This window comes from Dunckerocampus dactyliophorus, chromosome 21 (assembly GCF_027744805.1).
Source record: "Dunckerocampus dactyliophorus isolate RoL2022-P2 chromosome 21, RoL_Ddac_1.1, whole genome shotgun sequence".
Lineage (NCBI taxonomy): Eukaryota > Metazoa > Chordata > Actinopteri > Syngnathiformes > Syngnathidae > Dunckerocampus > Dunckerocampus dactyliophorus.
This window is the reverse complement of record NC_072839.1, coordinates 526,088-540,700: the sequence shown is the minus strand read 5'-3', so window position 1 is coordinate 540,700 and position 14,613 is coordinate 526,088. Positions and strand designations below refer to the sequence as shown.

General features: G+C 44.3%; 1 protein-coding gene across 2 annotated transcripts in view; it reads left to right on the top strand.

Annotated features, from left to right (window-relative positions):
* Nucleotides 1-14,613, top strand: part of adarb2 (adenosine deaminase RNA specific B2 (inactive)) — a 240,929-nt gene that overhangs the window by 216,422 nt on the left and 9,894 nt on the right. For both annotated transcript variants that reach the window (XM_054765976.1, XM_054765975.1), the window contains exons 5-8: nt 5,012-5,180; nt 7,478-7,629; nt 8,067-8,235; nt 14,018-14,199. In XM_054765976.1, coding sequence (XP_054621951.1) covers nt 5,012-5,180; nt 7,478-7,629; nt 8,067-8,235; nt 14,018-14,199 — 672 coding nt within the window. The remainder of the gene's footprint in view (nt 1-5,011; nt 5,181-7,477; nt 7,630-8,066; nt 8,236-14,017; nt 14,200-14,613) is intronic.

The following is a 14,613-nucleotide window of genomic DNA, read 5'->3' as shown; positions in this document are numbered from 1 at the left end:
AATCCAATCCCTCTTCTCTCCTCTACTCTCCTCTCCTCTGCCTGCCAGTAATTGCTTGTTTGTTTATTAATAGCACACGTTATCTTCAAAGATCCAGACAAACTGGCTGTGCATTTGCAGAGAGGTGGCAGACACACAAGTTGACAGGAACACTGGGGAGTCCTGTTCTCTGCTGCCACCCCCCACCCCATCTTTTTGTCTCCTTCCATGTGTCTGATGCCTCGTCTTGCGCCTGGAGAATCTTAATCAGGGTCCATCTTTGAAGCGCAGACAGACAGCAAATCCCCCGTCTGCGTAGCGACTGAGTCCTGCTGAGGCGGTTGAGATCCAATGCGATGGAGATTAGCCCCGCCATCAGGGTGAGAGTCTCAGGAAGAGAGTCCGAGTAAAGTGTGGACATTTTCATCCCAGACACGGTCTGATGAAGTCCACATGAAATCAGATGTTTTTTCTTTTGCTGCTGATGCTTTCAGAAGGTTTGCTCTTTGGCAAAGCAGCGAGGGAGGGTGGAGCGCTGCTAATAGGACTTAAGAAAGAAGATGAGAGCAAAGGCCTTGAAATAAGTTGATTACAAATGACAGTTAAGTTATGGTGTTTAGCCTGCAGATCCATTTTCAAACAGGGATTTTTCTTCCTCCCCACCGCTTAATCTGCTTTTCAAGCTGGCTGAAAACATACAAGTCAACAAAACACTCTCAAAGTGAAAAAGAAATAAAAAGGCAGCGATGCGCACGTTGCGTTGCAGCCCAGGGAGAGATTTTGGGAGCTTGAATAGCATTTCACAAAGACGCCCTTATGTGCTCAGAGCAGTTGCTAGCTAAAGCTAATAAACAATCAACAGGGTGCTCCTTCTATTCCTGCCAACGCTTGGCTTTTTCCATCAGTCACTAAACGTCAGCCAACATGAAAGAACACAGGTGTCAACCTCGAGCCATAATCCAACCACGATACTGCGAAGGACAACCGTGCCCGATACCAGCGCCAAATCGGTACTTTTGAAACTGTGCTGGGGCTTAACCGTAACCTTAAAGGGATAGTTGGGATTGTTGACATGAAGTTGTATGACATCCCCATCAGCAGTGGAGTGCATCAACCCCCCACTTGGTCCCCTAAGTCCAGTTCAGGTCAGATTTCCGTGATGAAGAACGTAGTTCCAGCTCGTCGCTGGGGTTACACAAGTAAAGAGCTTGGCTTCTCATAACAACATGCGTTCCCAAGAGTAATTCATACATTTGCATCAGAAAAATGCCGACTCCAAAAAATCAGACCTCTCAAATGGCTCGGCGTTATATTTGTCGCCTGCCGTGACCCTGCGCACTGTCGCCTCTCCATTCTTGTGTATGTGATGAAGACACTCGCATCTTCGGCCATCTTGTGTACGTGTGTGTTCCACAGCGGAAGTGTCTTCGTCCCATACACAAGAATGGGGCACAGACTGTCGCCTGTGTCGCTATTTGTGACGTCTGATTTTTTTGGAGGAGGCATTTTTCTGATGCAAATGTATGAATTACTCTTTGGAACGCATATTGTTTTGAGAAGCCAAACTCCTTACCTGTGTAACCCCAGCCACTACCTGGAACTACGTTTTTCAACACCAAACTCCAACCAGAACTGGACCCCCCAAATGGGGGGGTGAGTGGCTCTTGATGTACTCCACTGCTGATGGGGATGTCATACGACTTCATGCCAAAACATGCCAACCATCCCTTTAAAAAAGGAAAACATAACATTTTGTCCAAAAACAATCATTTTTTATTGTTACCAAATGTTGTGACATGCAAGCGGAACAGAACCGTCATTGAAATACTTCAACGAGATCGATCTGGCAAATGATAACTCAGTAAGAAAGTAACCAATATGAAATCAAATCCACAACAAAATGTGTCAAAAATTGAATTTCCTACATTCCACGTTCAGAAGTACGGCGTTTGTGAATGCACCTGGCGGGACTGTGATTGGTGGGCAATGAGGAAGTGTGGACAGTGATGGAGAAACGTGTGATAGTTAGCATCTTTCATTTCAGTGCCATTTAAGCGCCAACACGCTTTCGAAGGTGCGGATGTGGTGGCGGCATGGATGAAATGTAAGCTCGTGTAGATCTTACTCGCCAGGTTGCACTGCCAAGTGTGCGACGGCGCCGTGCACGTATCAGGATGTGACGAGCAGCTGATTGCGTTGTCTTTGACGCTGGGGTGTGTGGTGTTACATGTTTGTGTTCGTGTGTGGCCTTTCACTCCATTCTACCTTGTTGCTTCTCACCTTCTTGTTGTGTTTGATTATCCCTGCTTTAAAATCAGCACCCTGCCTCTGGGTGGACTTTATCTTTGTCTCTCTTTCTTTCTTTCTTTCTTTCTTTGCCTCCCCCCCACCTTGCCTTTGTCCCTCAGCCTCCCCCTCGCACTCTTCTGCAAACCAACAGCAAACTCGGTGCCAATTTCATGGCAGGCTAGCGAGTAGCGCTGCAGAAATTATCCACTGCAAAATTGATCTAAACAATTGCAAAGTGGAACGGCGAGGGAAAGCAGGAGAGTGAAATTGGGAGAGTCTGTTACCTTTTTGAAGTGACTTTATCGCTGTGAAGGAAGGCTAACTGGGAATGCAAATATTTGAATAAAAGGATTTCTGCCTGCATTCAGGTTATAAATATTGTGTGTATTTTGTGCAGTAGAGCAGCTGGCTTTTTTGGACATTTTCTAGCCTGCATGTAATAGGAATGAGTATTATTACTGCACCTAAATGCTAGCAACCACACTGAACAGATAAGCAGATATTGGTGCCTCGTTTTGCTGTTAAATTAGTAGTTACCATTCATTCATCGCTACGATTCATTTATTGGCACCAAATGAGGTATGCAGTAATCCCTGGGGTGTGGAGGTTCATTGGTTCCAGACCCCACCGTGGTCACTGAGCTTCCAAGTGGGATTCCTTATTTATACATGGAATATTTTGGTAGATAGAGCATAGAAAATGTAGCATTTAGCACCTTCTAAATATACTTGTTAACATTATTAGAGCCCTCTAGACATGAAATAACACCCCTGTAGTCACCTTCACACTCCTCGTACCCCACATAGTAGTCATAATAAGAGAAAATAAGACATAATACAGACTCACACGTGTTAGTAGTGGGAGAGTTCCTTGTTGTTGTTCTTTTTTGAACATCATTAGCGCCATCTAGACACGACATAACAACCTTAAAGACACTTTTACATGGCTATTACCCAACATAGTAAACATATTAAGAGACAATAAGACATAAATAAGACATAAAATAGACTCACACAGGTTAGAATTGGGAGAGTTCCTTTTTTTACTTCATGTTTTGTACAGTACTTCCTGTGGTGGCGCATTAATGTAACATTACTGGCCTCTAGTGGCCGGTGTAGAATACTACATATCATCACAGCGTCTTTGAATGCGTCTTCTGAATGCCTTATATTTCTGTTGTTCTTCATTTAGACATTATGTTTGAGAATACGTACAACTTGCCTTTTTTTCTAATAACAGGTCGTCTTCAGCCTCAAAACAGTGATGATTTATTCATGAATCTGTTTTTGAAAAGCCGTGATGGTGAAGCTGTGAAATTTGTTACTAATTGTCAAGTTAAGGATGCTAACCATTTTCAACACATCAAGCACATTTCCTCTCCTGTTTTCCTCACACACACACACACACATTGTTACCCACCCTCCCTACGGTCCATCATCATCAGGGGAGGTGTCAGGACTCCTACCTTCCATGGTGCCGTCTGGGTCCGAGCTGATAAAAGCTGGTGCGGCGGCCCCGCCGTGCCTGCGGACCTGCTTGGAGCCGACAGAGCCTGACTTTGGGAGGCGAGGGGGAGCGATGTGAGGCCGTTCACGTGCCGTCCCGCCTTGTCTGCACATCACACACTCGCACGGCTTTAAGCTGAAATCACAAATGAGAAAGTCTGAAGTTCTCAAAGGAGAAGCAAGAATGACACAAGGCGGCTTCGTCATCTGTCATCTCTCAGGACTTTTAATGACTTCTTCAATTTGTGTTGCTGAAAGAGACCGCGGAACCCGCCTTGGTCTGTTCTGCTTATGTCTGCAAAATGTGGGCCATCCCATCAGGTTCTGGTTCATCCATGGTCTCCTTACTACAAAAAAGCCAACATCATCGCACATGGTGTGGACATGAGATGTAGGAAGTCAAGAGAGGGAGGAAGTGGAGGAAGTAGGCTGCCGGGCTAATGGAGTGACTTGCAAGGAAGCCGTGTGATGAACCAGAGAGGAAAGTGGCTGACAGGCAAGCAGGCAAAGCAGGGAGAGGCGACCCAGGAAGCAGGGAAATGATGATTAATCACACCAGGAAGGGCTGAATGCAGTCGGCAGAAGAGAGGATGGAAAGCTGATGGATGATGAGGTGGATCAGGTTCACCCAGGGAGGGAGGAACCGTAGAGTTATGCTGCGGTCATTCCATGTCCGTTTTACCATTTGTTGATTTCAGTGTGCTGCTCCACGTTAAATTCAGGATGGAACTTCTCTAATGTGGAGCCACGCCACACGGGTCCAATCCAGCAGACCCAGCGTAGTACGTAGTCTCACACCCGGCGGCACAAACATTTGACGTTCCGCAACCCTTCCATCCATCCAACATGGATGGCCAACATGCTAACCACTCGGCCACCGTGCGGCCGTTCCACAACCCAGAAGACCTAAAAAGTTCCACTGTCTCCCAAGTTTTCCCCATGTTCCTGTTTACTACTTTACACTCTCAGTGTCTTTCACTTTATTCTGAATAGAAGTCATTTTAAGTCACGCTGCAAAACGTCCTCATTTCTAGATTAGATGTTGTACCCAATTGGTCAACATCAACCAACATAGCTGATAGCGTGTATAAAAGATATAATATTCATCATTTTAGTGGATTTATTTTTTCTATATATTTTGACGAGTGACTGAGTGGAGGGAGTGAGGATCGGAACGCCAACCATCCCGTTTCTGGACGACCTGCTGTACCTTTTCAAGTGTGTTGTGTGTCGTACAGGTCTGGACATGAACTGCGCCCAGGTGGTGGCGCTGTCTACAGGCACGAAGTGCATCAGCGGAGAGAATCTGAGCGACCAAGGACACGTGCTCAATGACTGTCATGCGGAGGTGATCGTACGCCGCGCTCTGCTACGCTTCCTCTACTCGCAGCTGGAGCTCTTCTTGAGGTAAGACACGTGGCCTCGTCTGCAAGCTTTCAGCGTTCACACCTGACCCAGGTGGGCCACAGTGCACGTGAATAGCCTCATACAATACGGAATATTTGCCTTTTTGCTCAGTTTTTCCCATTTTTGCTGCTGGGTTTTTTGTTTCATTTCGTTTCTGCAATGTGCCACGGGCCAATAAAAAACATGCTGCTCGACGCTGCTGTTCCGCTTCAGTCCTGCAGGTGGTGCCAGTGTGCCTTACTTAGTCAGCTGACATATACGGCAAACGCTTTTTCACCAAAGCTCCATCTGCTGGATCTGGTGGGTAACTGCACTACTTGGCCCCGATGCAAGCAGACTATGAGGTGGCAAGTGAAAATACTTTTTGTGTGTGCGTATGTGTGTGTAATTTAGCTAATTGTGTCAGATTGGTGCTTGGTGAATCTTTGGCTAAAGACTTAGCATCCAAGAGCTTCTTTAGAAGATTTGCCACACAGGCAGAAAACATCCAAAGTCGCACGTTTCCAGGGGTTACCTGCAGCACAGTCTTTTTTTCCAAGTAAAAGATGATGAAAATCCTTACATGTCCAAGCCAAATTGCTGTGTTTACATGGCGGTACTTTCCAGAACGCCTGCAGCAAGGAAAACTTATCACATGAAGGCTTAATAGCATTAAAGATGTTGTTTGGCGTGACCTCCCACTCCCACAGATCTTTCCTCTACAATAAGCTCCATGCTTCGTCACTGGCGACTTCTTAATAAATCCTTACAGCGTGTGCGTGCCAGCTAACAAACACGCCAACTCTTCCACCTGCCTGAGAGTCTGGATGACCTTTGGAGTCGTGCAACTTAGTGTGCTTTGGCAGCCTTGTGGTCCCTTGTGCACACCAGGAGCACCAAGAGACGGTCCTGACGTGTCGGGACGATGCGCGCTCGCGTTACGTTATGCCCCCCCAACTTCATAGCAATGTTGATTGATCAGATTAGTGGGAGAAGTGTAGACAGCAGAATGTCATATTTGCATACGCAGCACTGACTTTCCCGTCTTAGCAGCGTGCTGGATGGCAGCGATAGGGGAAGCACGCTCGAGCAAAAAGGCTAATGGAGGAAATAAGTCATGATGAAATGACCAAACAAAATGCCACAAGTGCCATATTTACCCACAGGGAAAGGACATTGCAGACACATGACACATTATTTCAAGCTACAGTATGTCTTTTTTTCTATCAATACACACGTGTGTTTTTTTTAAATGGACTTTCACACAACTTGAATACGTTCGATTACGTCACAACGTCAGCAAATCCATGTATGGCAACCGTAATACAACAAGACAATAATCACAGATGACTTCATAAATGAATACATGCATTACTTCAAAGGACAAATCATGCCAAAATATTGTGATGCCATAAAATATTAATACATAGATCATATACACATGCATACAAACTAATACAATGATTTAAATCATGCTGAAATGCTGTATTGTGGTAAAATAATAATAATAATTATTATTATTATTATTATTATTATTATTATTGTAAATAAGATAAAATATTTTAAAAAATGAATTCATTCATTAAACTAAACTAACAAATCATGGCAAGATAGTATAATGAAGTAAAACAATAATACAGATGAATAAATATAAATATATACATACATAAATACAATTATAAATACATATGTGAACACATAATTAATAATGTATGAAATAATGAAAATAACGAATCATACCGAAACACTGTAATGCAGTAAAATAATAATACATACTAATAAAATAATAAATAAATGACAAACAAATAAGTAAATACATAAATAAAAATGAATTGAAATAAAAGAACGGATCATGCTGACGTAATGCAGATTTAACTAATGTTGATATTTCTGGCGTATTTAATGGAAATAAAGAGAAAGGTGCCCCCAGTGGGAGCAGCACAGCTTCCCTTGACTGCCTCTTTCATGTGTGCTGAAGTCAAACCAGCATGAAATGCATTCGGGCCGCACTGGAAATAACACTAGGAGAAAAGCAAGTCCCAAAGTTATAAAAATGCATTTTTAATATTATGGGGGGGGATAAAGTGCTCATACTACGGGACAGCGTTTTTTAGGAGAATAAAGTTGAAACGCATTCCATCATGCAAATGAAATTTCCTATTTTGCCTGTTATGCAGCTAAATAAGGAGCCCCCCCCCCCCCGTGAGGCGGTGCAGTATAGCTCTAAATACTCCAAGCATGGTAGCATGAATGAATACGTAGTGATGCCCTGTTGCCCCCCCCATCCAACTCACATGTTTGTGTGTTTGCTACCAAAGTAAAAGGCCAGAAGACTGGGAAGAGTCTATTTTTGTGCGGCACAAGGAGCGCGGCTACAGGCTACGAGACAGCGTCCACTTCCACATGTACGTCAGCACCTCGCCCTGCGGGGACGCCAGACTCAACTCACCCTACGAAATCACCAGCGACCGTAAGTTGGCCTTCCGCCGCTCATTCCTATTAACGACCTTCTGGCTGGGTCGCTGCCTGTGACCTCAACCGCTAGAGCCGCAATGACGTATTTATTTCCAGTGCTCGTTGTGGTCAGGCTGTCAAGGTGTTCTCCTTCATTGAAATTCCAGACTGAGTTTGTTGGCGCTGGTAAGCCAGAAGAGCTTGGTCTGATTGCGCTGTTGTACCAGACCCAGTAGAACTACATGCTGTCCTGTGTGCCTTTCGGGAAACCTCGTTTATGCTGAGCAGGATTTCTTCTGCAGGTCATAAAAGACAATAATAAAAGAATCGACATGAATGGAATTGTTTTTGCTGCAGGGAAGCAGTGGTGTTATTTTGGCCATTAAAACAGGAGATGATGATTAATGAGTCATGTGGAACCAAGCGGTACTGGTCTCCATGTCCTGTTTGCAGTGCACAGCAGCAGACACCTCATGCGGAAGCACCGCTGCCACCTGCGCACCAAAATCGAGTCGGGCGAGGGAACGGTACCGGTCAGGTGTCGGGGGTCCGTGCAGACGTGGGACGGAGTTTTGCAAGGAGAGCAGCTGATCACCATGTCCTGCACCGACAAAATCACCAGGTTAGTCCTCACACGCCAACCTTGCATTGTGATCTCCATCGCTTTCACTGCACAGACAGCATGCATACCGGGTACAAGCTGTATACACCCCCTGGGGGCCGCTGGAGGTAGGGTCTGGGTGGGGCTGGGCCTCATGAGGTATTGGGAGTAGGGCTGGGATACGATACGATACGCGGTGCATGGCTCACCATAACGATAATATCTCGATACAGTGACGGGGTGAACCAAAAAAAAGTCATTTGTATTTCACTGCATGCAGCTGGGATAGGCTCCAGCTTACCTGTGACCCTAATGAGGACGTAACCAGAATACCAGCAGCATGAGGATGTTTTAAACCCATCCAGAAAACACAACATCTCACATCTCAGCATATCAAAAATACAAATACAAACGTAGCATTTATGCTAGTCTTCCATGTTTAGTCTCAGGCCCATGACATGACCCGGCGGGCCGCACAGTTTGACACCACTGCTGTACAGCAAATTGCAGTGATTTGCATATTTAAGAAAATTGTACGTGTTTTTTGCCGAAATGAAGCATTTTCCAAAGCAAAAATGGCTAAATGAAATAAAGTACAGATATAAGACATTCAGAAGACACATTCAAAGCCAGGAAGTACTGTACAGAACAGGAAGTACTGTGCAGAATAGGAAGTACAAAAAAGAGCAACTACAAATAACTCTCCCAATGCTAACATGAATGAGTCTACATTATGTCTTATTTATGTCGTTTTATGTCTACTGCATTGGTAATAGGAGTGTAAAGGTGTCTATACTGTAGGGGTGTTATTTCCTGTCTAGAGGGCTGTAATGATGTTAAAAAGTGTATTTAGAAGGTGCTATACAGGTTTTCTATGCCCTAAGTACCAAAATATTCCATCTATGAATAAGAAATCCTACTTGTGGAAATGGACTTATCACAGTTGGGTTTGGAACCAGTGAATCACAATATGAACCATAATTCTCGGTCTGATATTTATTGTGCCCCCCTACTGAAAAGCAAAAACAGCAAAAATGGAAAAGCAAGCAGAGGAGAAAACGTTTAAAACAATAATAATTGGGGGTGCGTAATCATTATTGGACCAATAATGATTGATGTGAAGGAATTATGATGTCATACCAATAAATCCGATAACATTAAAAATACCTCCAACAACAAATCATTGAAAAACTCTCCGATGAGGTGAGATTACCTGTAATGTGTGGTGAGCAAATCGAGCGCTCCTTTTTTCTCCTGCCTGTGATGTTAACGGCCTGTCGTAACTTCCCCTGAGCTTGGAAACAAACATTACTTTCCAAGGAAGACGTTTTGCATGCTAGTTTTACCAAATGCTCTGCGATGGGGGGGGGGACTTCGAGCACATAAAAAACTTTAGCAGCCACCTGAAACACGAGTGCCGCTGCGTTTGAAAAGTGCAAAAGGTTTGCAGAGACCTCCGTGGCGTCACAGCGGCCGCTCGGAGCGTGTGCCCGAATACAGTGCACCTTGCTGGCCCACAGCAGGTGGCTCCTCCCCCTCTATACTCTGGTTCTCCTGATAGTAGTGATGTCATCATATTTCATTAGGACTAATCAACAAATTAGTTCCAGTCCTTCTTACCTCCAGGTGTGCACTAACTACACTTACATCTCCATTTTTAAAAGTTATCCGTTATGGGCGTCATGCTCTGTGAGTTAGTCTGCATTACAGTTTGGTGAATGCTCTCTTTCATGCCTTACTTCCTGTTTCATGCCTTACTTCCTGCTTCATGCCCTTATTATGGTATTGCCTCCATTTTTGCTCCGTCCTATTTTTTGCTTGCTTTGCCTTTTCCCTGTTGTCTCGCACTTGCTGCTAATTTGTGTTTTGGGGTTATTCAGTTCAGCCGGTAGCGTGAGTTGGCGTCGGCGCATGAAGCGTTGCTGCGTTTGTTACTCCTCGTTGTCGGACCCCTCCTGCTGCACGGCAGCTAGCGTTAAAAAAAGAAACATTTACCTGCATCGAGTCTCATGTCTCTGCATCCAACATGCCGATGCATGAAAATCGTTAGCATATCTACACGGCTTGCTTTACAAATTGTTAGATGTCAAAGTGGCCCCCGTAGCCTTTCATTTTTTCAGTACACGGCCCTCGCTGGGATAAGTGTGGGCACCCCTGGTGTGGAATATTTGTCATATGTCGAGCAAGTGACATCTATGGTGTGAAGTTATTGATAAAAGGACATATGAATGGTGGGGGGGGGTAGCCTCCTCTCGCAGAGCTTCTGTTCATTTTACCAATTTGATCCAGTGGGGGAAGGCTGGAGATGGTGTGATTAAATACACCCAGGTCACTGACAGGGGTGAAAGCAATTACTTTGTTATATATATATATATATATCTGTCAGATATATATAGATAGATCTATTTATATAGATATAAATACGCTATATATACCTGTGTGTGTGTGTGTGTATAGTGACGGAGAAGGGACCCCCTCCTCCTTCCATCATCATCCAGTCTTTGCTGTGCAGCCTGAGCTTTATGTGCTATAAATCATCAGCGTTCATCGTTAAAGCCAGTGGGTCACCAAGGGCCACTTTATCAAGGTCAGAGTGGAGGGTGAGAGGACACACACACACACTTCACTCTTCAAGTGGTCCTGCCCAATGCTCTTCTTGTCCTCTCTAACAAGCATTCTGCACTCCTATTACTTTTTTATCCCCCCTCTTCTGTCAGGACGTGCACTTGATGATGGTTAGTTTAGCCTTGACCGCCGAGGATTGTTGGGATCTTTGCGCTAATGATAAACATTTAACTCACGGTAGCGTGATAGTTAGCGTAGCACCATGACGCTGCCGCACAGACCCTCCTTTTCTAATCACCACCCAAACGCGGACGTGGAGCCGCGTACGAGTCTTCAAAGGTGAAAAAGGCTCGCGTTAAACCAGACCTTCACCGTGATGTCATCATTGTGTCATCACGCTTTGAAAGCCAAAGAAAACAAGCACTGGCGTGGGGTTAGTGGAGTTGGTGTCGTCTCCACTTCTGCTCTGCTTTGGACTTTGGTAGTTTTACATTTTGTTGGGTGAGCCTTTTTTGACAGCACCGGCTGACACGTCTTTGGGGTGGTGCTACAACAGATGATAGCAAATCATAACAAAACCACCTGAAGCAAGATAAGATAAGATAAGATAAGGTAAGGTAAGGTAAGGTAAGGTAAGGTAAGGTAAGGTATGCCTTTATTAGTCCCACAAGGGAATTTGCAGGTGTACAGCAGCAAAAGCACACAAGAGCAGATCAAGTGCAAAGTCAAGGTAATGAAATGAAGGAGTTCCATGCACTGTTTACAGCTGTGCTGTATACATGTTGACCGAGCCACAGCTTTATTGCACGCTTTATTGCAGGGTTAATTGCACAGTTATTGTAGATGGAAGTTTTTGTTAGATGGAAAAGAAAAAGAGTTTTTCAGGTGAAACATAAAAGCTTTCAATGCTAGGCTGGACTCCAAAGGTTCATGAATATCAGGCATTGTTGCCACGTGCTGATAATCACCCAGTTTTGTTTTCTTAAGCAAGGTGGTGAGTTGATGCCCGTTGATGCCCGCTGATGCCCCTGTGCTAATATTTGATTTGACAGCTGGATTTAATTGAGGGTCCTGAACGGCTCTCATATAATGATGATGTCGCCCATCCCGTGGCAGTTTTATGCAGATGATCACATGAGTTTAATAGCTGCGTTTAGCGAGGGTGGGAGGAGAAGGAGAGTGGAGGTGTCCTCGCTCTCTTCACTCTTTAAATTCACACAGCCGAGCCAGATGGCTGCCTTTTCTTGCATGAGATTAGAAGATGTCTCTGATTCACGGTGTCGCTTTCTGGCTAAATTAATATTTCAGGCTGAACCATTTTGGTTTTGGCTGTGTGTGTGTGTGTGTGTGTGTGCGCGCGCGCGCGTGTGTGTGTGTGTGTGTGTGTGTGTGTGTGTGTGGGGGGACAGATTGCAGGTAAAAATGTGGCCACCGCATCGTGAGCCCATTTAGTGATTCCCAGAAAGCCACTAATGTTAATTGACTGCTTAGGAAGTGAAAGGCGCTGTAATGAGTGATTATTAAGGCAGTCAGGGAAGGAAAAAGCCAGTCGTCGCTGTAATTGCAGCCGTGATAAAGCCACGCTGATTAAGCAAAAGACCTGCTAGAAAAACATCTCACATCTCAGCTGCGTGGGTTCCCACCAAAACATACCTGTTAGCTTCATGACAAAGGCTACAGCGGGGCGTCCAAAGCGTGGCCTGGGGGCCATTTGTGCCCGTGGCTGTTTTTTATTGGCCCGTAGCACATTCTAAAAATATTAGTTAATACAATTTAAAAAACAGCAAAAATGGGAAAATAAATAGTAATTTGCTGTAATGTTGCAAGAATAAAGTCAAACTATTAAGGACAAAAAAAAGGACTCTGACATTAAAATGTCCTAATTTTACTAGAATAATGTAATATGAGGAAAAAACATTTTACTTGCATAAAGTTAAACTATTTAAGAAAGATGTTTTTTTTAAGTTGTAATATCAAAAACAAGTTGTTTTTGGTATTACAACTTTTTTTATTAATTGTATAAATTTGTTATTAATTTTTATGACAATTCTTTATTAAGAAAATGTTATTTTAGCAGCATTGTGTTGAAATATTAAAGACAAATATGTTTTTTAAAAATCATAATATGAGAAACAAAACAAAGTTGTCTGTTGGAAAATTAGGTTTAGGAAAAACTTATCTGATGGGAATAAAGATACAATATTATGGGAATAAAGTGGAAATATCATGGGAATAAGTTGTAAATATTTTGGCAATAAAGTGTAAATATTATAGGAATAAATGTAAAATATTATGAGAATAAAGTCCTAATATTATAGGAATAAAGTTAAAATATTATGGGAATAAAGTCATAACATTACAAAAGGTAACTGTATGAACATCATGTAAGAAAAATGTTGAAATATTTAGAAAATTGGAACAAAAACAGCAAACGTGGGGAAAGGAGTGAAGTTGTTTTGTCACCTGCTGAGGTGGAAGATCACGTATAGACTCTCACTTGTTAGCATAGCTCCCTTTTGCAAAGTGGAGAAGTTGCATCCTTTCCTTTTTCCGTGTGGCCCTCGCTGGGAAACGTTAGGACACCCAAGCAAACGTTTGCTGTCGAGAATCCATAAGGATGAGGATAAGCATCATGCTTAGTCCAGGGGGGGCATCGTGACAGGGAATGGTGACTGGTTACCAGGCTAGGGTACTCTTCCAAGATCACCAACTGATCTTAGCAGTTGCTCATTCGTGCCAGCAGGAGGCACCACTGGAGGCTGTTGGGCATCTTCACGCTTCCAAAACCAGAAGAGTGTCACGTCAATTTTGTTCCCCTCATTTCTGTGGAACACCAAACCAAGACAGGACAAACACCCCCACAGGTGATCCCTCCTGCACTGTGCAGTGCATTAACCCCTGCCCCCCTCCCCGGGCACTCACGTATGCACACAATGCTTGTTGGAATCAATACTGATGCACTGTTCTTGTTGGCTGTGCTCCTGGGGGAAATGGTGTGTGTGTGTGTGTGTGTGTGTGTGTGTGTGTGTGTGTGTGTGTGTGTGTGTGTGTTATTCATCACGTCCGACATCAAGATAATGATCAAATTGTCTCTACCCGTCATTGAAGCTTTCAAAATGCTCTCTTTCACTTTCACCCCTCCTCTCCCCCCCAACTGTCACCATCCCTCCCCCCCATCTCGTTCCTCCCTCATCTCCTCCACACCTTCCGCCACATAAAACACTTCCCTTTTGCACAGGTGGAATGTTGTGGGCCTGCAGGGGGCGCTGCTAAGCCACCTGATGGAGCCCGTGTACCTGCACAGCCTCACCGTGGGCAGCCTGCGCCACCCGGGCCACCTGGGCAGAGTCCTCAACCAACGGCAGGAACGTCTGGGCCCGCTCCCTGTCGCATACAGACGCAACCAGCCGCTGCTCAGTGGTACTACGCACGCACGCACGCACGCACGCTAGCAGTACTTGGACCAGCGTGGTTTGCTTTCTGGTTGTCTTGGTTGGTGATCAGTGAAGCTTCGTGCAGCATCAATACTCCAGTAGCACGTATTGATATCCGCAGGGGAGCTAAAGACACACCTCAGGGTCACTGCTCAGGTCAAAAGCCTGGAAATATTAAAATAAGACACTTTTTTGGTATTATTTAAAAAAAAAAAAAAAACGTTTTGATATATTTAAATTGAACACTATTTGTGTTCTATGAAGTGAAAGTGATGAAATAAAAGAGCCTTCAGCCGCTCCTGCTTGGCGCTCAGGCCCTGATTCTGATGATGATGATGATGATATGCTATTAGGCGTAGATTGAGCAGGTGTACTTAATATTGTGGGATATGTTGCTATG